The sequence below is a fragment of the Miniopterus schreibersii genome (assembly GCF_964146895.1).
Source record: "Miniopterus schreibersii genome assembly, chromosome: 8".
In the NCBI taxonomy this organism is placed as follows: Eukaryota; Metazoa; Chordata; class Mammalia; order Chiroptera; family Miniopteridae; genus Miniopterus; species Miniopterus schreibersii.
In genome coordinates, this window is record NC_138109.1 from 53,685,192 (window position 1) to 53,711,691 (window position 26,500).

Consider the following 26,500-nt stretch of genomic DNA (forward strand, 5'->3'; position numbering starts at 1 on the left):
CTCCGTTATTCCGTGCGCAACAGCAGAGGCGCTCCAAGCGGGGCGCGCCGCGTGGGCGCGGGAGGTGGAGGGAGAGGAAGGCCCGAAGCGGCATAAACTCCCATTGCTGCCCAAGCCCACCGAGTGAAGCCTGCTATTAGTCTGAACACCCCCCACTGAAAAATCTTTCCAGGAGTGTTGCCCTGTCCGGACCCCCGGGGTTGTAAGTTCTTAAGATCGCCCTCCCTTACACTCCCGGGCCCTTCCCGGGCCCTTCCCGTCCCTCCACTTCCCGGCCTTGCTCCTTCCCGGAGGCCCAGCCGCGACCCCCACTCGGCCCCGCCCCGCCCGGGCCCGCGGAGAACTACAAGTCCCGGCGTGCCGCGCGCGCCCGGCTGGCTGCACCGGGGCCGGGCGCGTGGCGGCCGGAGCTCCGCGCCGGGGAAAGCCTCCCGGCGCCGGCCATGCGGGGAGGTAAGTGATCCACTCGTGCTGCGAGGGCACTGGGAACGCTCCCGCCCTCTCCCCTCTCCAGGATGAAAGGACACGAAGGAAACCACAATAAAAACCCTCCCTCGTCTCTGCTGTGTGTCCGGTGCCTCTGCAGCTTGTTGCACCCACGAGCGTGGAATCTGTCACCCTGGAGTGGAACTGGGGGCAGAAGCGTGCCCGGCCCAGCGCAGCGCTGGGGCTCGCAGGGGGCCGCGGGGGAGAGCTCGCAGGATGGAAGCGGGTGACGGCGCGGCTCGGCTGGGCTGTGCACAGCGAGTGCCACACCTCCACACACCCTTTCCAAAGACAGGCTGCCCCGGGGAGCCCCTAAACTCAGAGCGAACCGTTTCTTCTTGAAAGTCTTGGCCAGAAACTTTTCCCAGTGTCGCCGGGGCCACGGGCGTGTCGTTTGGCTTTTGGGCGGCGCCGCTGGTGCTAGAGGCTTTCAGGCGTCCCCTCTCCTGCCCTCTGCCCTGCTCCCAGCGCCCCTTCTCCAGGCAACTACTCACTTTCCTTTGAGACGCCCCTGGGGACCCGTTGTTGAGCTCTGCGGTGCCCTCGGGTGCCTTCCTGAGATTTCTTCTGCACCCTTATGGATCCAGGTCTGCGCTCTGCGATGCAGGCTGGACACCCTTGGGGGCCGATTCCCTGGCGGAGGCAGGGGCGGTGGTTCCTTTGGGATGGCACTGGCTCTCTGGACCCGGCTGCTCTCTCTCGGGCATGACTGCCGATCAATAAAAGAAGCCTAACGGAGGCACCCGCTTCCATGCCTTCCGGACCCATCTCCCACTTATCTGAGCCACTCCCAAGTATGCCCAAAAGTCCTGCTCCTGAATCCCAACACGGGGGCCCACGAGGGTATTTTAGGACATTCCATAATATCCTGGATGAGAGGGGCTTGTTTGTTTACATCGCTCTCACACCCTATACTTACGCACAAACACACCATGGACACTACACATTCTGCAAATACATACACACTACACACACCACAAACAGGTACAACACCCACACACAGTACACACACCCACACACAGCACACACAGTACACTCATCACACGTTACACCATTCAGACTACAGACCACAAACCCCATACATAAACCCTTACCCTTGTCTAATGGGCAAACTTTTGATCACAGCAGGCAAGACAAGAGCGGATGTCCTTTTCTATATGCAGGAAAAAATTCTCGGAGAATCCTCAGAATCCTTCTTCCTGTGATTGTGTCTAAGGAAGAGTTGGGTGTAACTACATTTTCTTACCCCTCCTTTCAAGAGTGGAGAGCTGAACCTGATTTTGTTCTGAGTTGCGGCAGGATAGTACTGTCAGGACACCTTCCTTGCCTCCAGGACTCACAGCCCCGCTCTCTTTTATTTGAGTTTAATTGGAGAGTAGTTCAGGAATTTCAGATCAATTCCAAAATCATTATAAAACTTTTGGTGAAAGAGCTATCTCCAGAAGAGTACATCATTTTGATCAGCAGTGGTAAAAGACCCATGCTCAATAAATGGTGCTCAAAAATATATGAACACTTAGAATTGATCCCGAAATTATTGTTTGCTTTTTCAAGGGGCCAATGGCAAAGATGGGCAGAGAGACATCTTTCTGAGCAATGATTTTTCAAGGTGAAAATTTCTAATATCACTCCTGGAACAAGTAAGAGAAAAAAATTTGACTTTGAAATTCAGGTTCCAAATTTAGATCATAATTGACAATCTTCTAGTAACCTTAAAAATTGCTAAGGAAAAGAGTGACCCACAGATTTCTCCGCAATTCTGCCTGAAATCTTTATAATATTACAGCAGCAGATGACTTTTTCTAGGATCCTTCTTGGAAACCTGTATTCTCTGCCCTATCTTTGAGTGATTTTGTTTACATCTTGGCCTGTAAGTTTCCAAATATTGATTAGTGTTTATTTCAGTGACAACTCTGCATGTTTCATGTGTGTCTGCAGCATGTTTGTGGGATTGGAATGTTTGTAGCCATGGTTCTCAGCCAAGCAAGAGAATTGTGAGCTTGACCAGGGTAACTTCATCAAAAGACCATGCCCAGTCTCTACGCCACCTCCCAATTTCCTGAACTGGGATTTAGGATGGTGGGAGATACTATGAATTTGGGGATTGGTACAATATCTTCTTTTTCATATGTAACTAATAGAGTACTAGGCACTCATAGATAATAAATATTAGTTGAATGTATGGAATTATGCTTATTGTGCAACTGGGATTAACAGTTAAAATTAAAACCTCCCAGGCCCTGGCCAGTGTGGCTCAGCTTGGTGGAGCATCGTCTAGTACACCGAAAGGTTATGGGTTCAATTCCGGCCAGGCCATGTTACCTATGTTTCAGGTTCCATCCATGGTCAGGGCACATACGGGAGGCAACTGATTGATGTTTCTCTCTCTCTCTCTCTCTCTCTCACTCTTGCTCTCTCTCTCTCTCCCCCTTCCCCTCTCTCTAAAATCAATAAATGTATCCTCAGGTGAGGATTAAAAAAAAAAAATTAAACCTCCCAGAACTAATTGCTTTGTTGGAAAATAAGGTGTGTTTCATTTTGAATTTTGCTGACTTCATCTGGTAGGATGAATAGCAAAATGAAGGAATGTGGGCATGCTCAGGAGACCTGGTCATTTACTTTGCATCCTCTGAAAACTGTGACTCCCTGCATAATGAAGTGAAAGGATCTTCTGCGGGGCAGTGCTGCTCTTATCCTCACAAAGAGATTACTTCAAAGCCAGCCGTGGGAACTGTGTCTGTTAGGAAGAGAGAGGGACACAGGACGGCAGCTTCTGCCTGTTCCCTGGTTATAGCCCCATAAGCACTGGGTTCTTATTTTCTCTTCTATTTTCTTCCCTCCACAGGGGAGAAAAAGAAAGAGTTTGAAACATGACAAGCACTTCACCATGCAGCAACAACGAAGGGGAGGGAGAAAGCAGGCCGGCGATGCAGCTTGTTTTCCTTTGCGCAAGACAGGTGCAGGCGGCCCCTGCAGCCCGGGCCCGGGCGGCTCCCGCGCGCCAAGCGTGCTGCGGGCGGTGGGCAGCAGGGAGCGGGCGCGCTGTAGCTTTAAAAAGTCAGCCATGAGCCGGGAGGCAGTTGGTGCCGCCCGCGTGCGAGTCCCCACGTCATGTTGGCCGCGCGCCAGCCTGGTTTTATTTCACTGTGTCAAATTGTACCTCCTTATTGAATTCCTTTGCCAGCCTACTTTGTGAAAGAAAACATGGGGGTTTCTTTGGCTGTTCTTGATAAGCCTGTAAAAAAATGACATGTTTTAGTTGCTTCTAGGTAGGTTTTCTTTTTACTCTTCCACCAAAAAAAAAAAAAAAAAAAGAAAGAAAAGAATAATAGTAAGACAAGGTAGTGTGGTGTTACAACTGAGTATCCTTGTGCGTGTTTTGTTTTTGTTTTGTTTTCTGAGGCGCTTAGAAAATGGTGACTGTGTGAACAGTTTCCAACTGAAAGCCGTGGGCCGCGGAGCAGCAGCACTACCTCGCGTCCGCCCCGCGGTGCGGGGGTTGGTTAATACCTGTATGTATACGAAATGTGGGCTTTCTCTGGGAGTGATCTGAGTGCTTTAGCAGCTGGAAGTTGTGTGTGTGTGTGTGTGAGTATCCCACACGTACAGGAATATTTGCTAATCATCTACTTCTCTCACAGTGATAAAATCTTGCGAATATACGAAACGATGCACTTGCCAGGTCAGAGCCATCCCCAGAGAAGGAGTGCCGAAGTGTAAAGTGATTTGGGAGGAAATGTATTTAATTTATGGCTTCAGCTGGAGAAGAGTAATTTTGTTTCAGAGCTAGTTGTTTTTTTTTTTTTAAAAAAAAACAGTTTTGTTCATAGCTTTTTTCATCTTGCTAATTGCATATTAGTTGCAGAGGGTTTTTATTTTTTTTCACAGCCCTCGTCCTACTAAACAAAAAGACAAAGTGATGGATGCTATGCTGGCTCCTTGAATGTTTGGGTGATTTTTTTTTTTACGTAAATCTAATGAGCTGCCTTCTCTCTCTTGCACACACACACACACACACACACCACCACCACCACCACCACCACCTTTCTGTGCAAAGGGCTCTCTGACATTTTTGTGAGCTTGCAGCATGGCCATCTCGCCGGGTTTTTGAGGCTTTCATGTGAGAGTGTGTGAGGTAGGAGGATACTTGCTGACAAAAGCTTTAAGTGCTCTTTGGCACTGCTATGAAAAAATACAGAAAGAGTGGGAGTGGACAAAACAACAACAAATGCAATAGGCAAAAAAGAAGTCACAGCCCATGGTGGGAAGGGGCAGGAAAAGGGGGATTGTTTTGCTCCACTTTGACTCATTTGTGAGTTGCAATGTCTTCAGTGAGAGCTTGCGCCCAGAGGAAGCTGTGCCAGTTCACACAGAACTTGCTTTGAACAGGGATTCAATTTCGTTTGCAAATGCTTATTGTCAAGGCAGGGAGTGCCAGTGCAGAGGAGAGCACCCCCACCCGTCGCCTCCAGTTCTTTAGGTTTAACCACATCTCTCCAATCGCTGAGGGAACTGGCGATTTAAACAAACATACGTGAACTGGTGTGAAGCTGTAAAAGGAACCATTACGTTTCCGATTCAGAATATATATTCCTCTCTCACTTTCTAAGAATTAAACACAAGCTTTTCTCCCTTATTGATTAGTTGCTGAAGTAAAGGAACCCTGCAGCCTTCCCATACTATCTGTTGACATGGAAAACAAGGAAAATGGCTCTGTCGGTGTAAAAAAGTAAGTGAAACTGGTTTGTGAGTTCTGCTTCCTCCAATAACAGAGGGACTTGGTTTCTATTTTTGTATTTCTTGCGTATCTATTCCAAGACACTGTTTGGGGCTTGTCTTGGTTGTTCTACACTGACCACTAGCCTCCCTTCTCCCCCCCCCACCCCAGTCACCTTTTTCCATATTCCATTTCTCAGGTGACTCAGACATCAAACTGTGGATCAGGCTTTGGAACAGGGACAGTTGAGGATTTCAGCCCTGCATTCTGTGTGCGGAAACAAGAACACCCAACAGACATATCCTGCCTCCCAAGTCCATAGGCTATAAGGTTGGGGGGCAGAAAATAGAGTACAAGTCTTTTTATTTTATTTTAAAAAATTTTTTTCAAGCCTTTTAAAATAAAATTACCCCTCCCAAAACTGAGAGCTATCATGGGGGAAGGGAAAAAAACTTTAGTGAGAATACCAAGTTTTAACAACTTCCCTGTCCTAATTTTATGAACATTGCTTTGAATGTGAAAGATATCGGTGTACACTGTAGCATTCTATTTTAATGTCTGTTCTCACATTTGAAACTTACGATTATATTTGTTGTGAGTTATATGCTTGATTCTTTTACATAGGAAAATTCAGTTGCATTATGTAGCGTATTCTGAAACAGAACAAAAAGTTAATTCACAAAGATATCTGTAAATACATAAAAAATGTATATTCTCATTTAGAAGTTATATTGAAGCTATAACCACTTTGATTACAAAGATAAAGTAAGTTCCAGCTGGGTGTTTTCTGTTTCATTTCTTTCCATGTCATTTAGTTTAAAATTGCCTTCAACTTGAGCTTTGGAGGGAACTTAAATGTAGTCCGTAGAAGCTGTGATATCTAAGTGAGGAAACACTGGGCTGTATGTATGTTTATGAATGGAAGATATATTGTCCATTAAAGTTACATTAAACTTAATAAAATCTGCTTTTTAAAATTCTCAGGTAATTTATATATCAGTGCCGTGCTGTCATGCTTACTCCCATTCTTGATGTTTGGGGTAGGTAGATGTAGGAGGAATGAAAGGAAAAGGCGCTTTTTTATGTAGGTTAGATCAGTGCTGTCCAATAGTACTTTGAGCATTGATGGCAAAGTTCTATTCTATACTGTCCAAAATGGTAGCTACTAGCCTCATGTGGCTATTAAAAACTTGAAATGTGACTAGGGTAACTGGTGAACTGAACTTTTAATTTTATTCAATTTTAATCAATTTTAAAAGTTAACAGCTTTATTGAAATATAATTGACATATAATTAACTATGTGTTTAAAGTATAAAATTTGATAGGTTTTGACATTTGTATATACTTATGAAACCATTACAATTAAGATAATGAACATACCGGTCACCCACAAAGTTTCCCCATAATCCTTAATATTTTCCACCCCCACCTCACCATCTTTCCCTGCCCCTGTATCCTCAGGCAAGCTCTGATATGTTACTATAATTAGCTTACTTTTTCTACAATTTTGTGCAAATTGAATTATTCAGAATGTACTTTTTTTTCAGTGGGAAGGGGGGGGTGTCTGGTTTCTTTCACCCAGGATGATTCATTTGGGGTTCATTCATGTTATAGTGTGTGTTTATCAATAGTTCATTACTTTTTATTGCTGAGTAATATTTCATTGTCTAGATATATAATAATTTGCTCACTGTTTATCCATCTACTTGTTGGCAGACCTTTGGGTTGTTTCCATTTTTTTAGGTGTTAGAAATGAAGCTCCTTAGACCATTGTGTGGTCTGTGTGTGGACATATGCTTTTATTTCTCTTGGATAAATATTTAAGGATGGAATGGCTGGGCTATATGGTAGGTGTATGTTTAAAGTTTTAAGAGGCTGCCAAACTATTTTCCAAACTGGTTGTCCTATTTTATGTTCCCACCAGCAGCGTGTGAGCATTCCAGTTCTATATCCTCACGAACATGGTTCAAAAATATTTTCTTGTAGTATGTAATTTGCCTTTTCATTCTCTCTTTAGTGTCTTCCAAAGTGCAGATTTTCATTTTGATGAAGTCCATTTTATCAGTTTTTTATTTTATAGATAGTGTTTACCTAACCCAAGGTCACAAAGATTTTCTCTTAAGATTTCTTAGACTCAGGACTGATTTTTTAGTTAATTTTTGTGTATGGTACAAGATAAAGATAAAAGTATTTCTGTTGGTGGTGGTGGTGTTTTTTGGGGTTGTTTTTTTTTGCCTGTGGATATCCAGTTGTTCCAGCATTTGTTGAATCATTTCTGAAACTTTGTTGAAAAATTAATTGATAATATATGTGTGCATCTATTACTGGACTCTCTATTTTACTCCATTGATAATTTTGTATGTATTTATGCCAATACAACACTATTTTGATAACTATAGCTTTATAATAAATCTTGAAATCAGTTTGTGTTATCCATCCATCTTTGTTCTTTTTCAAACTTGTTTTGGCTCTCCTAGGTCTTTTGCACTTTCATATGAACTTTAGAATCAGCTTGTCAGTTTTTACAAAAAATGTCTACTGGTGATTTCATTGGCATTACACTGAATTATAGATCAATTGAGGGAGAATTGACATCTTAACAATATTGTGTTTTCCAACCCACTTACACAGCACTTGCCTCCATTTGTTTATGTCGTCTTTAATTCTCTCAGCAGTGTTTTGTTGTGTTCAGTGTGCAGGTTTTGCACACCTCTTGTCAGATATGTCCCTACATATTTCATATTTTTATTCTATGAAAAATGGTATTTAAAATTTTTAATTGTTTGTTGCTATCTAGAAATACAGTTGATTCTTTTATATCGACCTTGTATCCTCCAACCTTGCTGAACTCACTTATTACTGCTAGTAGCTTTTGATGTTTAACAGACAATTATGTCTTGTGAGTAAAGTCAGTTTTACTGTTTCCTTCCCAATGTGGATGCTTTTTATTTCTTTTTCTTACCTTATTGCACTGAATAGGACACCCAATTAAAAGCTGAATAGAAGTAGTGAGATTAGACATCCTAGTTTTGTTCCTGATCTTAAGAGAAAACCTTTAATCTTTTTTTAATCTTTCTTCTGTATATAATGTCTTTTTTTGTCCTATCTGCTTTTTCTTTTCCTCTTTATCATTGATTTTTAAGCAATTTGATTATGAGATGTGATGTAGTTTTCTTCATCTTTCTGGTGCTTGAAATCTATTTTATTTTTTTTGATCTGTGGGCTTAGTTTTCATCAGATTTGAAAAAATTTTCAACCATTATTTTTCAATTTTTATTTTGGTTTCCCCCCACTTCTCCATTGGGGACTCCAATTATTTGATTACCCCACATTGTCCCACAATTCACTAATGCCTGTTAATTTTTTTGGTTTTTTTAAATTTCCCTGTTTCATTTTGGATAGTTTCTATTGCTTTGCCTTAAAGTTCTAATTTTTTTCTGAACTGTATAATCTCTTGTTAATTCCACCAAATGTATTTTTCCCTTCAGACAATGTAGTTTTCATCTCTAGAGTTAAACTTGGATCTTTTTTCATTTCTTCCATGTCTCTACTTAACATATTCAGTCTTCCCTCTAACTTCTGAACAAATGAAATATAGCCATAATAAATGTTTCAATGTATTTGTCTACGAATTCTATCATTTCTCACTCAATTTTCAGTTGATTGATTGTTCTTCTCATTATGGGTGTTATTTTTCTGTTTCTTTGCATGCCTGGTAATTTTTGTTATTAAAACCATATTAAATTATAGTTGGTATCCAAAGTGTATTAGTTTCAAGTGTACAGCATAATGATTCAACATTTGTATACCTTACGATGTGATTACCACACTAAGTCTAGTAACCATCTGTCGTCATGCTAAATTATGACAAGATCATTGACTCCATTCCCTGTGCTATACACTACATCTCCATGGCTTATTTTATTTTATAACGAAATTTGTACTTCTGATTCCCCTTCACCTTTTCCACCTATCCCTTTACACCCCTCCCCTCTGGCAACCATCTGTTTGTTCTGTTTCTATGAATCTGTTTTTGTTTTGTTTGTTTGTTTTGTTTTAGATTCCACATATAAGTGAAATCATACAGTATTGTCTTTCTCTGACTTATTTCACTTAACCTAATACCCTCTAGGTCCATCCATGTTGTTGCAAATGGCAAGATTTCATTCTTTTTTTATTGCGGAGTAATACTCCATTATATATAAATATATACCACATCTTCTTTATCCTTTTATCTGTCAATGAATACCTAGGTAGCTTCCAAACTTTGGTTATTATAAATAATGCTACAGTGAACATAGGGGTGCATATAACTTTTCAAATTAGTGTTTTCATTTTCTTTGGATAAATACCTAGAAGTGGAATTGCTGGGGCATATGGTAGTAATTTTTAATTTTTTGAGGAAGCTCCATACTGGTGTGCCTGTTAATTTTTATTGAATATCAGTATTGTGAATTTTACTTTGTCGAATGCTGAATATTTTGTATTCCTGTAGATATTCTTGATCTTTGTCCCGGGATGTGCTTAGATTACTTAGAAACAGGTAATTTGATCCTGTTAAGTCTTGCTATTAAGAATTGTTTAGGTTGCCCTGGCTGGTATGGCTCAGTTGGTTGGGGCATCAACCTGTACACTGAGGGGTGGCAGGTTTGATTCCCGGTCAGGGCACCTACCCAGGTTGTGGGTTCCATTCCGGTTGGGGCACATATAGGAGGCAACTGATGGATGTTTCTCTCTCAGATCGATATTTCTCTCTCTTTCATTCTCTCTCCCCTCCTCTCTCTAAAATAATGGAAAACATATCCTCGGTGAGGATTTAAAAATAAAAAAAAGAATTGTTTAGGCTAAGGGTGTTTTTTCCCTTTTATTGAGGTAAGACTCATCTTTGCACTGTAACCAATGCTCCTGAATTGTGAGGTTTTTCACTCTGGCAGATGAAAACAGGTACTATTCCCATTTCTGCATGATCTCCAAGGACTGTTCTAATTCTTTTGAGTGGTTTTTTCTCCAGCCTCAGTTAGTTTCCTCACTTGTATATGATAATCAGTACTCTGTTGAGTACTTGAGATTTTCAGAGTGCTCTCTGTGTAGTTCTTTTTTCCTAGGACTGTGCCCTGTGCACAGCCTAAAATCTTTCTCCAGGTAGTAACTGGATACAGTTTACCTTGCTTGTTTCCCATCCCTCAGGGATTACTGTTTTTTATTGCCTACGTTCAATGCCTTGAGTGACATTTTTCATATATTTTGTCGATTTTTTTAGTTGTTTTAGGCAGAAGGGTAAATCTGAGCCCTGTTACTCCATCTTAATCAGAAATAGAAGTTCCAGTTAATTTATATAGTAGCTGTAGTGGTTAGTGGTTAACCTCTTGGACAGGGCAGAGTAAGATTATATTGCAGAATCCCCAAAGTCATAAAACGTAGAGTCTTAAGGCTATTTCTGAGATCTACCAAAATTGGGGCTTACAGTTGCTTCCAATTTGCTTTCCAGGTACGGAAAATATAGCTGCTTACTGGGGAATGTACTGTTACTAAGGGTCATTTCCAAAGAAGCCTAGGATAATAGCCCTTATTCACTGGCCACATGCTCCTGATCAGAGCTTTAGTTTTACAAGGCTGCTGTTTATGGAGTCCCTTCTATGTGCCTAGCACTTTGTGTAAGCCTTGTTAATTCTATTTTGAGGTATGTGTTATTATTCTCATTTTATAGCTGAGGAAACTGAAGCTCCAGAAGGTTAAAGGCCTTCTAAGATTTCATAGCCTGTAAGTGGTGGGACTGGGTTTCAGATTTAAGGCTGGCTCTCAGGCCCAAATCTTTTCTTCTGCACTGCAGTGACTAGATTATCAAAGGTGCTTTCAGTCACTTTTAATAAAAGCATAAGACTGTGGAAGCCCATCTTTGTTTGCCTTCAAGATTTATAGATGGATGCAAACATCTAATAATATGACCATAATTTAGCAAAGCTAGGACTTCCTTTTCCAAAATGGCATATTTCTTATAAGTACAGAATATTTTTTAAATTTATCTTTATTGTTGAAACTATTACAGATGTCCCTTTTTTTACTCTGTTGACTCCCTCCACCCTCCCCCAGGCCTTGACCGAACTATTGTCTGTGTCCATAGATTATGCATATATGTATATAAATTCTTTGGTTAATCTCTTCCCAACCCCCCCATCCCCACCCTCATCCTCACCTTCCCTCTGAGATCCCTCAGTCTGTTCCATGCTTCTATGTCTCTGGATCTGTTTTGCTCATTAGTTTATTTTGTTCATTAGATTCCACATGTGTGCCTTTCTCTGACTGGTTTACAGAATATTTTAATATCTGTTCTAAGTACACTAGGCCACTTATTTCTCAAACTTGAGTTTGCATCACATGGAAGGTGTGTTAAAATACAGATTGCTGGCCACACCTCCAGAGTTTCTAATTCACTAGGTCTCTGATGGGGCCTGGGAACTTGCATTTCTTACATGTTCTCTGGTGATGTTGATACTGATGTCCTGAGAACCACTGCATTAGGTCAAGGTTTTTCAGCTTATGCACTATTGACATTTTGGGCCAAATAATTCTTTGTTGGGGCAGGGTAGGGTTGGGGGGGGGGGGGGGGCTCTGTTCATTGTAGGATGTTTAGCAGTGCCCTGATCTCTACCTACTAGATGCTAGTACTACACTCTCTATGATCATGACAATCAAAAATGTCTCCAGACATTGTGAAATGTCCCTGGGGATAAAATCACCGCAGTTGAGAACCACTGCTCCAGGCTAAGCTCTACATGAGGAACGTGAAACAGAGTGGCTTTCATGTAGCAGGACTAGTTTATATATTTATATTTGTCATTTCTGCTTAAGACTCTGAGAAGACCTTGAATTTCAAGCTAGAGTTTCCTCTGCCTTCCTTCTTCTGCCTCTTGCTTTATATAGAAGGGGAGGGGCCAGTAAAGAGAAAGAATAAAGCAAGCGTGGTAAAATGTAAACATTTGAAGCAATCTAGGTGATGGGTATGTAGGTTTTTTGCACTACCCTTGCAACTGTTCAGTTGTAAGTCTGAAATAATTTTTTTTAATCTAGCCAGTTCTTTAGCTGAGAAGGAAAATTCACCTTCCTTTAGGAAAGAAACAAAACTCCTAGCCCAAATCTGGACACCAGGGAGAAATTAAGCATGACACTGGAAAGCAATGGACAGTGCTTTCAACTTTGAGTTAAGTCAGGTTCTGAAGACGGGCTTGATCTGGCTTTTGTTTCTTAACTAGATGAAGAAGAATTACTAAGTAAATCACTTACTTTCTCCCTGACTTGGTTCTCTTGACTGTAAAATAGGAATGGAGTATTGTCGTGAGGATGAAAAGGAGGCATTTGTAGACAGAGTGATACAGCAGTGATAGTCACAGAGTGCCTACTGTGAACCATGCACTGTGCTAATTATGTTTACAAACTTATTTCATTGAATTCTTGCAACATTAGATATGGTAAATATTATTGCAATCTTTTTTCAAGGAAACAAACTGTGGCTCAGAGAAGTGGCTGAAGTTCACATGAGAAAGTGGCAAAACTGAGGTTTGAACCCCGCTCCTATGACTCTGTTTTCCTTCCAAACAACTTTGTCTTATAACTGTCCTCACTCAGTCTCACAAACTGCAGAGGGTCTGGTTTTAAGCAGTGTTGGGACAGGCTTATTCTACAGCCAGACCATGGATTCTTATGTCATTATTGTAAGAAAGGGAAAAAAATTATTGAAACATATGTTTCAGGCCTTCTGTCTGGCAGTTACCTAAATGACTGTGACACAATAAATACTACCTTGACAATATTAAACAAACATCCTGTTGGACTTCTCTTTCTCCCTTTGTTCACTTATTCCTGCCTCCTCGTCTTTTTTTGTCTTCAGTATATCTTTATTGATCTCAGAGAGAGGAAGGGAGAGAGATAGATAGAAACATCAGTGATGAGAGTCGTCATTGCTCGGCTGCCTCCTGCGCACGCCTCCGACTGGGGATCGAGCCCCGCAACCCAGGCATGCCCTGACTGGGAATCGAACTGTGATCTCCTGGATCTTATGTCAATGCTCAACCACTGAGCCACGCCCAGCTGGGCCCTGCCTCCTGGTCTTGACACAGAGAACTGTTACATCTCTAATTATGACCCTTGTTAGATCTCTGTTATACTGAATATTGTAAATCAATATGATTTAGCATGATAATCACCAAGGCCTAATTCCTACTTGAACTCATTTTGAAATATAAGAGTTAGTGAATTGTACACTTAATTTTATGTTCAGGGTCTTCAACAGTAATAACCAACAAATCAATAAAAAAGGCACAAACAGAAAAATGCCATAGAAAAATGGCAAAACTTCTGGTCAAGATGGTGGAGTAGGTAAACGTGGCACTCGCATCCTCCCACAACCATATCAAAATTGTTATAACTAAACTATGGAACAACCATCATTCAGAACCACCTGAAATCTAGCTGAATAGAAGTCCTACAACTAGGGATTTAAAAAAGCCACATTGAGACTGGTAGGAAGGAGGAGACACAACTGGCTGATCCAACATCCATGTGTGGCAGATAAAAATCAGGAGGGATGCTTTAGCTGCGGGGGTCCCATCTGAGGAGCAAAGGGTCCCAGCCCCACACCAAACCCAGTGTCCCAGAGCTGAGAAGAAAAGTCCCCATAACTTCTTGCTGTAAAAAACAGTGGGGATTGAGGCTTGCTATCACTATTTGCCCTGCCCTGGTAATTTCTTAAGACCCTGCCCCACCAAACTTGTGGGGCCCACCCAAGCTGTTTCTGGTGGGTTTTCTATATGAATGGCTGGTCTTGGCTCATACTTTAGACTTTCCTAAAATTTCTCAAACATGCAGCATTTGGTCTCAGCATGCCCCATACCCCTCACTAAGTCGCCCCAGGCCTGGCACCAGCAGCAGATGGCCTCGGTTCATAGCTTGACCTCACCTGGGCACCTTCAACCCCAGCAAAAGCAGCAGACATCTGCAGATTGCTTCGTAGCTCATGCTGGGTGGCCCTGGGAGGGGCCACCTGGTCAGCACACCTGGTGAACAGCTTTAGAATATGTTGAAGCACCACCCAACCACCTCCACAGCAACATTCAAGGGGCAGACTCAACTGACAACAGAGCCCTGCTGAAGTAAGTCCTGCTCTGTGGGGGAGGCCCCTGCACAGCTGATCCGCCACGGTGGTTGGTGGTCTCAGCCAGTCCTTGCAATCAGCCTGGAGGTAATCTCTCCCATTGATGTGCCAATAGCAATCAAGGCACAACTACAGCAGCCCACACGGGGGATGTAAAGTACAGCGTAGGGAATATAGTCAATAATATCCTAATAACTACGTATGGTGTCAGATGGGTACTAGATTTATTGGGATGATCACTTAGTAAGTTATATAATGTCTAATCACTGGGATGTACACCTGAAATTAATATAATATTGTATGTCGACTGTAATAAAAAAATAAAAAATGATTTAAAAGAAAAATGGCAAAAACATAAGCAAACATTCCACAGAAAAGGAAATTATATGGCCAATTAACATATAAAGAGGTGTTCCATATCATTAATGACCAAGAAAATACATATCAATATTACAATATTATGCCCATTCACTTGACAAAAATTTTAATATCTGACTATACCAATCATTAGGATATGGATTTATAAGAGAGTTTAAATTGCTGATGAGAGTTTAAATTGGTACAGCAACTTTGGAAAACAATTTTGCATCATCTTCAAGTGTTAAACAATCAAATATTTTATAACTCAGCCATTCTATTTCTCCCAGTGCTGCCCAATACAAATAACATTTGAGCCACATATGTAATTTTAAATTATCTAGTGGTCAAATTTAAACAGATGAAATTAATTTTAATATATTTTATATTTGACTCAAAATATTCAAAATAGTATTTTAACATGTAACCAGTATAGCGTATTATTAATAAAATAGTTTACATTTTTGAACTAAATTTTCTAAATCCATTGTATATTTTATACTTAGAGTATTTCTCAATTTGGATGTAAAATTTTCATTAGCAGTATTTGATCTGTAGTAGATTTCATAAAATTTACAATTGAAAAAATAGAATCACATACCCCAATAATTCCGAACATACTTAAAAGTTCCAATAAATAAATCAAATACCAAAAAATTATTCTTTTAATATACACATACATATTGACTCAACTGTTTCTTCTTTTATATAAGATTTGATTTGACTTTGAAGCAAAAGCATTATCAGTTTTAAAACTACTTCTGCCTAAGTTAAATATACTAATACATATGTTAATATTGTTGTTATTGAATTCAAAGGGGTATTGCATAAATTTAGAAGTAACTCTAAGTTCGTACTGTTAATAAATCATTCTTTAATTTTTTAAAAAATTGATTTTTGTTAGAAAAATGTGTAAAATTATTTTTGTTGTGTTGTATTCTGAAAAGATTCCATTTCCATACAAGATCACAAATTTTCCCTTTTTTGAGCTTCAAATTAGGTCATTTATAGGTAGTCTCATATCATGAGAAAATATAAAGTACTCTGACTTTTTTGGTCCTTAAATATTGAATATTTGGCAAGTATTTCTTTTGTTTTAATAAAGTCTTGAATTGGACTTAACAGTAAAACAAATCTTCGCAAAATTCTTCCATAACTTATCTAAGAATCACTGACAAAGAACACCAGTTATTAAATTTATTGTGTTCTATTTCTTTTAAGAGTTATATACCTGGCGTTCATCCATAGCATTTGCAGACATACACTGAATGATTTAACAACAGTATCCATGACAGTTTTAAAGAGTCTGATTTTAAAACTGAACATGAATATCATACAGTAGAACAAAGCAATAAGGGAAATACAAGTCTTGTGTTTTAAAATTATTACATTAAATCCAGATTTTAAAAATTTTTATTTTTTCACCTAATGTGGCTGAATTGCTATCCATTGGGATAGAATTTAATTTTGCCAATCTAGCTGAAGTTCTTTGACAGGTGTAGATGATTTGAAAATAATTAAACTATGATTCTGATTTTTCAGGCCATAAAATTGTTGTCATTTCTTAATAAAGTTGGGAGTCTTATGAGACAAAGCACACTGCAAGTATTAATTGGGCAGTGTCTTTTACGCTGTACTATTATTCATCTAAAGCTAAAGAAAGTCTTGTGTTTTTCAAATTTTGAATCAATTGATACTAGTAATGCTAAATAAATCTTGTATTCGTCACACAATTTTTTGGTGGCTTGATTGAAGAATCTTTCATTTTTTATGAAGTACCTTTTTAGTCTCTTCTCATAATATTCTAACAAATCTGAATACAACCACATATCTATCAAAAAATTATTTTCTTTTTTGTGCAAGAAACCAAGCTGTTTATAGCTGGACAAATTTATAAGCTTGGATTCTTTTTAAAATCACTTCATAATGTTTTGTGGGACATTTAATTTTGATTTCAGGTGACTAACTTCAGCAGTTCCTTTTCGATTGTCGAGAAGGAAGTTACCAAATTCACTATATTTGCTGAAAATGTCTCTTAATATTGTTCATTTCATTTTTTACTGTTTTTAACACAACAAACAGCTTTTTTTCTTTTGTTCTGATCCAACAAATTACAATTGCTATTCATCATGAAATTTTCAATATACTTTCACCCAGTCTCCTTGTTGCTTTACTGTTCTATTCTAGTGCTAGTTTCTCCATCCCTCTCAATTTTGCATCAGTAGTATACCTCCTTTTAAAAATTTTAAAATTTGTTCAAACTTATTTTTAACTAAAAAACATTTATATTTAAAATAGGAAAAATGTCAACTTAATTTCCAGTTACAACATTCAAAGATCCTTATAACCTGTGCTGTCTGCATCAAACACATTATAAAATTACACGGGTGCATAGGAAAAATCATTTGAACTGAATCAATCTGTTGACACCAACTAGATTGGGCATGTATGTATGTGATGTGTAATACTAGAGAGGACACAGGCATCTGACAGGAGAACTTCAATTTAACAATAGTATCCTGAGTTTTGCAATGGTTAAAGTGAAATGTCACACCAAAACAATGAAGTTGCTTTTAACAGAAACAGGTTTTGTACCAGTTGAAGTTTTTAAATTTAAACTAATTAAAATGAAATGAATTTTAAAAATTCAGTTGCTCAGTCAAATTTTAAACGTTCAGTAGCCATTTGATTTGTGGCTACCATAAGAGAAGCTCTCGCCCATGTGCTCCAGGAGGAAGGTTAAATGAGTACGAGATTGAGGAGGAGGATGACCTTAGGTCAGGGGCCTGAGCACTGGTTAGATAAAGTTATTGTCAAGATTCTAGCTTTCATTTTCCTTGGTGGGTTCATGAGTATTTATTAAGTTTAAAAATAACTAAGTAACTAAGAGGGAGCCATCTTAATAGTTTGGAATATATTCTAGACAGTTTCTGTGCAAATACTCTTGTATCTATCGCCATATACAGGGTGTCCCAAAAAATGTATACACACTTTAACAACTGATAGCTCAATTTTGAAAATGAGATGTATTTTAATAAATACTGCCTTTATAATTATTCCAAGTGTGTGTATACATTTGGGGGGGACACTATATACACATAGTCATACGACAATGTGCACATATACTCACATGTATTCAAGAATATACACACATGTGGGTACATTCACAAAAATACACATATATTCAAAGGACACATAAATAAGCTTTTATTGAACAAATGGGATTATAGTATTTTTTGGTGGATTTCAAATGCAGATTTTGAATTAATCATAAACCTTGGTACTTGACACTTTTATCATTGATCTATGTTTGGCTATGTTAGATCCATGTTAGAATTTTTACTAAATTCTAAAAACGGTTCTAGGTATTTTACATGTATACTTATATCTGTACAAATCACAAGTATTCAATATCATTTTTTGTCATTCACTTAGTCTCACTCTCTTTTTCATCAGTTGGTCTTCTTTTCCTTCTTCCCTTTTCAACAGGAAGGGTTTATCTCCCTACCACCCGCTCCTTACCCCTCAGTGGAGAAGCTCTACTGCAATAGAAAGTTCACTGCAACAGAGTTTAGCAAGGACTTTCAAAAGAAGCTATTTCTTATTAATGCTCTGCCTTTTGTTGCACGTGTCTCTCACTATCTTTCTTTGTCTTTGTGTTCAGTATGTTGTTTTGTCATAAAACATTTCTTTAAATTTTAGAACTAACATTTATTATGATACTTTTCTTAGTAATGATTGTTATAAAGTTTTAAACTTGCTTTAATATTATGCTATTAGCTTTTTAAAAAATTGAGATATAATTGACATATAACATTATTTAAGCTTCAGGTGTACAACATAATGATTCATTATTTGTATATATTGTGAAATGTTTACAGAGTTACATTTTTTTTCTTAGCCACTTTCAAATATACAATACAGTATTAGTTAAACCTCAGTTGTCTTACAAAACTTAAGGTTCTCAACCTGACAGTCCTTTCATGTTGAAATCTGTAAGATCAGCCACTCATCTCTCAGAGAGAATGTGTTAGTATGAGTCAGTTTACCGCTAACATGGCATTGTTAACATCTCAGGAAGTTGTGCTGTGAATATTTTTGTGGTTTTTTTGCTTCCATTGCTGCTTATTAAATGTGTACATAAGTCACTATGGGTCTTAAGAAGGGTAGTGGTAGCAGCAAAGTGAAAAGGAAAGTTGTGAGAACAATGATAGAGCTTAGACAAGTCCTGTGCATAGGAAAGGTTAAAACAGGGACTCATTGGGGGTCTGGAATGGATTAATTCAATTTACAGTATTGCTAATGGGAAGAAATGATTCCATTTTTTAACAAATCGCTTCTCAAAGAGCCTTTTGGAATGAATTAAGTTTGAGAACCAAGGTTCCACTGTACTAGCTGTATCAGCATGCTGTACATTACATTCCCATAACATTTATTTTATAACTGGAAGTTTGTACCTTTTGATTGCCTTCACCCATTTATCTTACCCCCTTCCTCCCACCTCTGGCAACCACTGATCTGTTCTCTACATCTATGAGTTTGGATTTTTCAACGTTCTTTAAATATTTTACTTTTATATTCCACATATAAGTGAGATCATACCAACTTTGTCTTTCTCTGTCTAACTTTTTTGGCCTAGCATAATACTTGTAAGGTCCATTCACATTGTAGCAAATGGCAAGATTTCCTTTTTTATGGCTGAATAGCATTCCATTGTGTTTATACCACGTTGTCTTTATCAGTTCATCCATTGGTGGACACTTAGTTGCTTCCATGTCTTGGCTATTGTAGATAATGCTGCATTGAACATGATGGGGGTACATACATCTTTTCAAGTTAGTGTCTTTGTTTCCTTCAGATAAGTAAATACCCAGGAGTGAAATTGCGGGATCACATGGTAGTTCTATTCCTAACTTTTTGAGGCACCTTTATACTGTTCTTCATAGTGGCTATCCCAGTGTACATTCTACCAACAGTGTTCCAGGGTTCTCTTTTCTCCACATCCTCACCAACACTTGTTATTTCTTCTCCTTTTTATGATAGCTATTTTAACAGGCATGAGGTGCTATCTCTTTGTGGTTTAGTTTTGTATTTTCCTGATGATTAGTGATGTTGAGCACCTTTTCATACACATGTTGGCCATCTGTGTGTCTTCTTTGGAAACTGCCTATTCAGATCCGATGCCCATTTTTAAACTGGATTGTTTGATTGTTTGTTTGTTTTTGCTATTGAGTTTATGACTTCTTTATATAGTTTGGGTATTAGCCTTTTATCAGATATGTGATTTACAATTTTTTTTCATGTGGTAGGTTTGCTGATGGTGTCCTTTGCTTTGCAAAAGCTTTTTAGTTTGATACAGGATGTTGTCCCACTTGTTTATTTTTGTTATTGTTAGCTTTGTTTTTGGAGTCAGATCCAAAATATCATCACCAAGATCAACGTCAAGGAGCTTATCACTTATGTTTTCTTCTAGGAGTTTTATGGTTTCAGGTCTTAAGTTCAAATTTTTTATCAATTTTGAGTTTATTTTCATGTATGGTATAAGGTAGTGGTCCAGTTTCATTATTTTTCATGTGGCTGTTTCCAGTTTTCCCAAAATCATTTATTGAACACTGTTCTTTCCCCATTGTATATTCTTGGCTCCTTTGTCAAAAATTAATTGACCATATATAGGTTAATACTGACTTTGAGATAGCCCTCTCTGAAGGCTGTTTACTGTATTAACTATTAAGCTAAGTATTAAGTTAAATGAGTTATCATTTTTGCCAACGTGAATTAGAGGATTAGGAGATGAATAGTAGCAATGAAATATTAGCGTCAACTTAGAATTTGTTATTGGTATTGCTAAAATTTCAAAATTCTGACTTCAGTGTAGAATTATCAAAGAGATTTTTCATATAACAATACCATTAGCTACTATTGCTTACTTCATTAAAAATAATCTAACAGTGTTTACATGTACAGAAATCTATGCATCAGTCAGGTCTCCATTTGGGCAGCAAGCAATCACATCTAGAGTTGAATAAATAACCTCACAGGATATTTGGTTATTTGCCTGAAAGCCTTGCCTGGCTCCTTAAGGAAAGAGGAAAAGGAAACTGATAAAAGAACTTGTGTGTCTGATCACTGACTTTAGCTTTCATTCATTTACTCCTAAACATGTCCTTTTGTGGTATCACATAAATACTCAACAGTCCTTAGATGTATGTTCTTTGAAAGCAATGAGGGGATTGTATCCAGTTTGCTAGGTGGTTCTGGGGTACTTTCTCCCCATCATACTCCTCTCATCTGTTCTGTCTACCTTTCCCAGACCCCACAACTATACTGCCTGCCCCATTCTACCTGAATGCAGTGAGTGATGGTTCCTGGGATGCTGTTCTTTCCAGGGAACAGCAATCTGGAACAGGGAATGATCATGATGGTAAGATACCTCTACACTAAAAGCATGGAAAAATAAAATAGAACTCCTAAGACATTTGAAGTGGTTAAATACCAAATACTTCTTAACAGATAGCTTGGAAGGGAGGGGACAGAGGGAGGGAGGGAGAAAAGAGAGAGAGGAGGGGATTGGAGATAAACTGAGCCACTAATTTAAACCTGAAAAATGAACTTTCCAATCAGGATCTGGAGATATGTTTGGTGGGACAAGTTAGAGTGCTATATTTCTTGAATACAGATATATATTGGAGTTAATAGTGATACTTGTAACTGGTACAGTTTTATTTTTCTTAGTGAAGCTAAAATTTATTCCTTAATATTTTATGTCTGTTCATTCTGATATATGGTGTATTAGTCAGCTTGGTCTGCCGTAGAATGGGTGGCTTACCATAGAATGGGTGGCTTACCCAACAAAAATTTATTTCTCATAGTTCTGGAGGCTGGCAAGTTAAAGATTAAGATGCTGGCTGATTCAGCTCCTGAAGAGAGTTCTCTTCCTGGCTTGCAAATGGACACCTTCCTAATAAGTCCTCACACTGACTTTCCTCAGTGCATGCACATGGCTCTTACAAGCCATCAATCCTATTGGATTAGGACCCCACCCTTACGCCTTTATTTAACCTTAATTGCCATATCTTCTAAAAGCTCTATCTCCAAATACAGTCACATTGATGGTTGGTTAGGGCTTCAACATAGGAATTTGGGGGGAGAGGAGAGACAATTCAGTCTTATCCTATGGTCCTATGATAAATATTAGATTATTCCCTTAAATTAAATGATAACTTGGGTTAAGAATTGTGTTTACTGTTTTGACTTATACCAGTATATCCATTGCAAATAACTGTCTTAAAGAAGTGTACATTTCAAAAGAGTAAAATGCATAAAACTAGAGTGAGCTAAGCATAACACCATATTTTAAGCATGAAAACAACAGGAACTTCAATCAAAGCCAGCAGAATTCACAAACATGCATCACATATCTTTTATACAATAGCAACGTTGAAGGTTGCTGTTTTCCACATAATTTCTGGCATGCTATTGCTGTCCCTACAGAAGGAAAACCGACTTTGTCTAAGCAATGAAGCTACACCCAAGTCCTCTGGGATGGTACCACTGTGCTGTGGCTCAGAGCAGGGAAGGGAAGTTCTTTAGGTGATCTTTACAATTAATGAATGGGATGTGAAATATGTTTGTGTTTAGCAGGAATCTTGGCATAAATTGTATTTGATAGTGAATAAAACCAGAAATTCATTGAGTCCTCTTGAGAGAGGTGTCCTTATTTACTCAAGTTCAGAGGTCTTTATTTGTGCTAGAAAGTTAAGAACGGGCTGGGAAAGAGGCAGTTGTAGGATCCTTTCTTTTTAGAAAGATGGGGTGGGATGTTGGGGAGACATTCCCAGCAGACCTATGCAAGGACAGAATACCATGCCACTCCAGAGGAAATCGTCAGCCTGAGGGGAGGTACCTATTAGAGTGGAGAGAAATGATGCAGGAAGATGCCCCTCTGTCCCTGGACCTGCTCCTGGCGTTGCTGCGGATTGAGGCCTCCAGAGCCTCTCATCCACATGTCCAGCACGGCCTGACTCACACTGCCCTGATGACTTTCATTGCTGTGCCCTCCTTCCTCCACCTTTCTCTTCCTCCTGTTCCTTAACTGCCTTTTGGAATAAGGCAGGGAACACACATGATCCTCTGTATCACACAGCTGATTTTCCTCTTTGCTGGACTGAGTTTCTGAGGCTCATCAAGTGCCTGGCTCATAATAGGTAGCTTAAAATTAATTAGTGATTGGAGTAAAAGATTGACTGAGGATATTCTGAAGGGGACATTGAACCAATACCTTTTAGAAATAAGTGAAGTGCTAGCCAGGCTGGGCGACCTAGGATCCATGAGATCACAGTTCCATTCCCTGTCAGGGCGCATGCCTGGGTTGTGGGCTCGATCCCCATTCTGGGGCATGCAGAAGGCAGCCAATCAGTGACTCTCTCACCGTTGATGTTTCTATCTCTCTCTCTCCCTCTCCCTTCCTCTCTCTGAAATCAATAAAGACATATTTAAAAAATAATAATAAATAAATAAAAAATAAGCGAAGTGCTAATTCCTGGAAGTTGAACATATAGGGCTTTGAGTGGCATAACCAAAGCTGTGGCCATGGGAAAGTCCAGCATTTTGCTCAGTTGGGTTTCGTACATACTTGGAATGGGAAGTAAGCCTGGAAAGTTATATTTGAATCAAATCCCTGATTGCCAAGCTAAAGAATTTGAAATATACAGAAGGCTTGAAGAATTATTTGCTTTTTCAGTGCTTTCATTGCTTGGGTATGCTGCAGCTAAATGCAGTCAGCATTTATTTATCTGAGTATTAAAAAATAAAAAATGACCTGTCAAGAACTTTTGACTCATTCTTTCTCTTTTTGAAGGGCTGCCTGCCTTGTAGCCAGATCCCTGCTTGTGAGGATGAAGGGAGGGGGAGAAAGGAGTGGAGATAAAAACCAAAGCTCATTCAGTTGCTTTGTTCTGAGATATGTCATAGGCAAAGAGATCAATATTAATTTATTACAATCAGAATTATATTGCTTTTAGCCAAAGGCTGCTTTAAGACAGGCAAAGAGTAGGCTAATTTAATTTTGAAAGTAAGTTATAAAGATCAAGGCAGGACAAAGTTAGAGTGCATTTCTGAGTGGAAATTTAAGTAACATTGAGAATAGCTTTATAAGAAGAGTAATATGATAAATATATCACCATAATGTATTAACCAGTGTCTAAAGTAACTTTTGCTCTGAACTTTAAAGCACAAATGCAATTACTGAGTATAATGGGATTTTGAATCACATATGGATTGTATTTATCCAGTTTTCTCTTGGTCTCATCAACCCTCAGAAGCTATAATACCATTAAGTACCGTAAAATATACACAATACTAGATTCAGAGAAAGAGTTTTAACTATTTTCCACATGCCTTCACTAATATATAAAGAGAAAGTGCAGACTGTTGCTGCCAGCACTTAAAATTATAATGTGCTAACATGGAAACGCTCATTATAAGATCCCAATCTGCATGTATCTGCCAAATTTGTTATTTATTGCATTTCTGTTCCCATGATGATGCCTCTGTAGCTCTCTTTAAAAGTGAGGTAATTGTTTAATTAGGGGTTAATCATTTCCCAGTGTGAAGTATTCACACATGATATAATTTTTATCAATCCATGATGTACCTAACCATATGCTCAGGGACCAAAAGGTGGCTGGGTTAAATGGAGACATTGATTTGATTAAGTGATGGGACAAATTCTGGCCTCGTTTCTTGCTAATATTTTATAATAAGGTAAAATGCATATAAAAAAAATTCCAAGCCTGGAAAAATATTCATGAATTGAACATCTTAATACATTGTATTCTAAGAAACCTTTTGCTATGGTGATAGTAAATAATAAATGTTAAATGATAATGGAACTTTTATATCTGCCATCTCATTTCATTGGTGCAAAATTAGCGGCCACAATGGAAACCACCATCTGGGAGGTGTTTTAAACAGCACCATTAAATTCCTTCTGGAATTTGGCATGCACAAGTTATAAGGAAAGATTTGGAAAGAATAGTCCATTTAAAAGGGAACAGAGTGTCTCAGTTTGGCCACAAACAACAGTCCTTGAGGGGAAGCATGGCTTTCCCAGTGGGGAAAAGTTACATTTAAATCTGTCCTCTGCAATGTTTTAATAATCTTACCCGGCCCTGGCACTCTGGCCTCCCCAACTCCTGCCATCATGCTGCCTTGGATCATCTCCAGTTTTCTCCTTAAAACTGTTGTTGAAACCCCTGGAAAGGCCCAGTGAAATCATCCAGCTTTAACATAAACAGCCTAGAAGTGACCATGTGTGCCTCCATGTATCTGCCTCTGCAAGCCATCCTCTCTCAGGGCCTAATTTAGGGTGTGTTTGGAGTAATAGATGGCTTTCAAAATTGCTGTTGAAAATCTTCAAGTTTCCCAGTTGGGCAGAACTATACGGGCAGTGCATGCGTCCTCAGTAGCGCTTGTTCACCCCTCAATTCTAGTATGACTTGGAGTTCATTTTTACATGTCTGCTTCCCCTCACCAGATTGCCAGCTTCCTGAGGCCAGGGCCTGCCTGCACGTTCCTGTCTCTGTAACCCTGCATCTAGCACAGTACTGAGAGGACAATAGGCTTTTAGTAAATATTTGTTGTATCAGTGAGTAAGTAGAGTAGAAAAGCATAGATTTGGAGGCAAGCATATATGGAATCGAATCTTGGCTTTGTCTACTATGTGATTTAAGGTGAGTGTCTTAACTTTTCTGAGCCTTAGTTTCCTAAAAACAGGATACAGTAGCCAGTTCACAAGTAGCTGGAAGGCTGATAATAAGTAATGTAGGAAAAGCATATTGTAGACTACCTGGTTGTTAGTCCATTAACATAACAGATCTTTGCTTTGTATTGACTATGCACCATCAGGCCTGTGTGTGCTGCATGCTGGAGGGTTACACAGATGAAGATAGACAGGTTTCTCCTCCCAGAATGTGAATAGTACAACATTATAATTTCTCTTCTAAGTTATTATTTTGGGGGGAGGGAGATATCAGGCTCAAACTTAGGTGGGTCACTTATTAAAAGCATTGATTGTTTTCTAACGCCTTGTTTCTTCTGCGTGGACCCCCTCACCCTACGAAAGAGAGAGTACTCAGTTCCCAGTGCTCCTGTTCATCATGGTACACTTCCAGCAGCTTTGCCAAGCTCTTATTCTCTGCTGCACTGCTAGTACTAAAGAATATTTCAGAATTATGGATGGGATGATGTCATATCCCAGCAGAATAAGAATCAGGAAAGCCTCCCACCCTAAAACCAGAATGTAGCATACTTTGTTATTATAATTAGATAACTATTCTTTATGAGAAAAGGCAGCTAATTGAAGCCATCCACAGGGAGAATAAATTCAAATGTTTTCTGGGGCACTTAAAAGCGTACCCAATGGGACTCTGTACTCACTGCTAGAAGTGAGCTGATTAGAAGACTTAAAAGGTTTGTTAGAATAATGAACTCCTTTCCAAACATCCTTCAAGCCCGCCTTAAGCATGAGAGAGAAGGAAAATGGTACGTCAAAGAGAGTCTCCAGAGTCAGCTCATGTTGTTATGTTAATGGGATGGTAGAAAATCCCAGCACGTGTATATTTTTTTAAAAACCCATGTAGCTTTGATATTAAGGTACATAATCAATGTTTGACAATGTTAGGGTGTAAAGCAGCTTTTTCCCCATGTATATTGCCTGTTTGATGGTAGGAAGAAGTGTGTGTGTGTGTGTGTGTGTGTGTGTGTGTGTGTGTGTGTGTGTATGCATGTGAGC

General features: G+C 39.0%; 1 protein-coding gene across 8 annotated transcripts in view; it reads left to right on the plus strand.

Moving 5' to 3' along the window:
* Positions 1-372: 372 nt before the first annotated feature.
* The window catches only part of SAMD13 (sterile alpha motif domain containing 13), a 43,177-nt gene continuing 17,049 nt past the window's right edge, over positions 373-26,500 (plus strand). For 2 of the 8 annotated variants that reach the window (XM_081146274.1, XM_081146278.1), the window contains exons 1-2: positions 4,538-4,621; positions 5,131-5,215. In XM_081146274.1, coding sequence (XP_081002400.1) covers positions 5,178-5,215 — 38 coding nt within the window. In that variant the 5' untranslated portion in view covers positions 4,538-4,621; positions 5,131-5,177. The other 6 variants (XM_081146275.1, XM_081146276.1, XM_081146271.1 and 3 more) reach the window with 6 other exon arrangements.